General features: G+C 48.7%; 1 protein-coding gene across 3 annotated transcripts in view; it reads right to left on the reverse strand.

The window, feature by feature from the left end:
* kalrna (kalirin RhoGEF kinase a) overlaps positions 1-3,524 on the reverse strand; it is a 163,587-nt gene that overhangs the window by 70,832 nt on the left and 89,231 nt on the right. For all 3 annotated transcript variants that reach the window (XM_005750789.1, XM_005750788.1, XM_005750790.1), the window contains exons 17-20: positions 3,075-3,249; positions 2,578-2,830; positions 1,448-1,614; positions 55-174 (exon numbers count right to left, since the gene is read on the reverse strand). In XM_005750789.1, the coding sequence (XP_005750846.1) occupies positions 55-174; positions 1,448-1,614; positions 2,578-2,830; positions 3,075-3,249 (715 nt within the window). The remainder of the gene's footprint in view (positions 1-54; positions 175-1,447; positions 1,615-2,577; positions 2,831-3,074; positions 3,250-3,524) is intronic.

Raw genomic sequence — 3,524 nt, forward strand, 5'->3', positions numbered from 1 at the left:
GTGTGTGTGTGTGTGTGTGTGTGCGTGTGTGTGCGTGTGTGTGTGTGTGTGTACCTCTATAGCCATCTGGAACTGCTCATGCTCCCTCTGAAGCTGCTCGGCCTCTGACAGCGAGCTGGCGTTGACCATGCTGGCGTTCAGCATGGACTCTCCGTTACGTATCCAACCCAACACCTAGACAACGAGTCAGACACCATGACAACATACGACTTATATAAACATGCAGGTGTATACACGCTGTGGCGGGAAAGCCTCCCTCACTGAAACCATATCTGTACTAATAACATGTAAAACGTGTGCGTGTGTCTGCAGACGCTGTGGAGCTACACGAGTGAAGCTCGGGAAACTCCAGCTTCAGTCCTGCACGACTAACACGCACAAACATCTGGGAGCGTTTATCATGAGTAATGTTTTTATTGACACACTTACTGAGACATCTTTAATAATGTGTAATCAGAATATCAGTAGGACTACACCTCGCACCTTTTGTGTGACATGCGTCATTGTTAACAAAAGGAAACTTACAGCAGTGAAAGGTCAAAGGTTATTTTGTGCAAGTACAAATAAATAGACTGTTTTTGGCTTTGACTGATGTCTTAATGGACACACTTGCACTACACGCATTATGTGAGTCAGAGCTTCAACTACACGACACACACAGCTTCTGAGAGATAACAAAAAACTAGTGTTGATGCACCTGTGACATGCATGTGCTCCTCGGGTTACATTTCTTTGTAACACGGTGAAATCAACGCGTTCACATCCCAAAACCTAACATATGACACCATGTGACTGTGGCAGGTAGGAGGCACGGCGCGACCCCGATTCACCGCTCAGTGACATCTTCCCTCGCTGGCTGCAGCTCTCCGCTCACAGCTCGACATCCACATCAACAACAATCATTTACGTGCAGGGGGGAGTGATTTCGCTCAGGCGCGCCAACCTCCAACCCCATTCTGTTGGTTCAATCCAATCACAGGGACGCGCAAGGTTGCCTCAAAACATGACAACCTGTGAGTGTTATGTGTGTTTGGAGTGAGAGTGGTCCTGTGGAAGATGACGTTAGCCATGGCAGACGAGGTGCCTCATCTATTCAAGGTTGTGAACTTTACTGACGAGTGATCTCAGACAGGATAGCAGTGAGGGTGTGTGCCTGCGTGTTATTAGCACGTTGGCATGAGCTTAATAAATGATTCAGCTGTATCCATTTGCAGCAGTAGCAGTGTGTTTCCTGTCTACACACACAGCCTGGCTGTTGTTCCTGTCACTTCTCCAACATCGAGCAGCCTGTTCAAAACGAGAACAGTTGATAACAACGTTGCTCTAGTTGGACTAGGATCCAGCTTTCTCTGAGTCTCGATGTTTTCTAGATCTGGGACAACAAACTGAAGCTGCATAGCAAAGTAGGTTAAAGATGGAGTCGTCCCTGTGAGTGCCATGCCTTCACCTGTTTAACTTCTCCCTGCAGGTGGCGCAGCTGAAGAGTCTGCTCCAGCCGCGTGTGCGTGTGCTGCACGTTGACCTCCACCTCCTGCTGCTTCTCATGCAGGAACTCCAGCAGCTCCTGAACCTGAGAGGCCAAGTCCAAGTCCTTCTCTCCCGTCAGCTCGATTCCTGTGACAAACACACACGTTCTGCTTCTGTCATGTCAACAAATTAGTGTAAAGGAAGTTTTGGGGAACCTCAGAAACCAGAGAAATGCTGCTATCTAAGAAAGGATAAACAAGCCAAGCCCTGTTTTCAGGATCAGAGAGACTGTATTTATCCCCAGAGGGCAATTCATTTGTAATTTGTATGCATTTGGTAAAAATAAGAAATAATGGTAAATGGCCTGTGTTTGTATAGTGCTTTACTAGTCCCTAAAGCACTTTACACATCCACACATTCACACACTGGTGATGGCAGCTACATTGTAGCCACAGCCACCCTGGGGCGCACTGACAGAGGCGAGGCTGCCGGACACTGGCGCCACCGGGCCCTCTGACCACCACCAGTAGGCAACGGGTGAAGTGCCTTACCCAAGGACACAACGACCGAGACTGTCGGAGCCGGGGCTCGAACCGACAACCTTCCGATTACAGGACGAACTGCCAACTCTTGAGCCATGATCGCCCACGTGACAAAGTATGAATTGCTGAATAGCTGCAAACAGAAAAGATTCACCATGTTGCATCTTAAGGATGCTATATTCCCATTTAACTTTTTACTTTCACTGAAAGTGATTTTAGGCTTCAAACAGAGCGTTTAGTTTGTGTGGCGATTCAGAGAGACTGATCCCACCTGGGACCAGAGTAGCACTCTGTTAGTGTCAAGGTCAAGTTTAGTCATGCTGCACAAAGTGCTTTCCCAAAGTCAAATGCACAACAATGATGGAATCCAAATATAACAGAGAAAGATTAATACGACTAAAACAACAAGGACTAAGGCTGTGAGCACAAAAGTGTGTGGCTCAGTGTGCGCTAAAGGCAGTGGATAAAAAAGTCTGGACCTGCCACAGAAAGGCTGTGTCAGATTCAAGTTCAGACCTCATGGTTCACTCCTGCGCGCTCATAGAGGAATCATGTGTGCGTCCCTTACCTGAAGCCTGGACCTCCATGATGTACTGGTGCAGATCTTGACCCTGCTGCATCACCTCATAGGTCATGTTGTTCATGGCTGCTTTCCTCTCTGCGTGCCGCTTCAGCCGCTGTTCTGCCAAACCGATATCCTCTGAGCCGGCGGACGAGGCACCGCCTCCCCCGCTGCTGCTGCCACTGCTAGCGCCCGAGCGGCTGGTGTCATTCAGCTGACGAGACAGATCCTCGTTCCAAGCGTCTAGTTCTGCCGTGACCTGCCAGAACGGGAAAAGCGAGCAATCATAAAGATTTAAGTGAACAACAGAACACAGCGAGAGCCAGACCTGGTCCAGCAGCTGATCTGAGCACTTGGTCCTGACAGACTTTGTGCTGACAAAACCTCAAAATTAGCAAAATATGTTTTTCTATTCTGCTCGGTGAAAGAAAGCGCATTGATTGGCATTAACACATCACGTCTAGTTAACTGTACGCACTGAGCCAACATTCCTCTTGCCTGACCTCTATAGTGTACTGCTCAAAGATGCGAAGCTGCAGAAAGATGTCCAGCTTGATTTTGCGTTCATGGAACAGCTCCTCCATCTGGCCCTGGGCTTCATCCAGCTGCTGCAGCACACCCTGTATGTGCGCAATGGAACTGCAGTGTGGCGTCTTATTGGTGGACATGGCTGCATCCCTGCAAAAACACAGGATACAGGAGGAGACGATTCAAAATGGTCCAACTCGTCTCCAAACTCGAGGATGCGTGTGCTCCTGAGAACACCGGTACAGAGGTCATATTTCTCTGTGTTTAGAGTAGCATGAATGCTGCCTGCTCCACTCTGTGTGTAGATGAAGAGCACACACACACACACACACACACACACACACACACACACACACACACACACACACACACACAGGGCCATGTCTGTTATCTTTGTGAGCGCATTCCCAGGCTTCTGCAGCTCT

Source organism: Pundamilia nyererei, unplaced genomic scaffold (genome assembly GCF_000239375.1).
Source record: "Pundamilia nyererei isolate P.nyererei 1_Seehausen unplaced genomic scaffold, PunNye1.0 scaffold00287, whole genome shotgun sequence".
NCBI lineage: Eukaryota > Metazoa > Chordata > Actinopteri > Cichliformes > Cichlidae > Pundamilia > Pundamilia nyererei.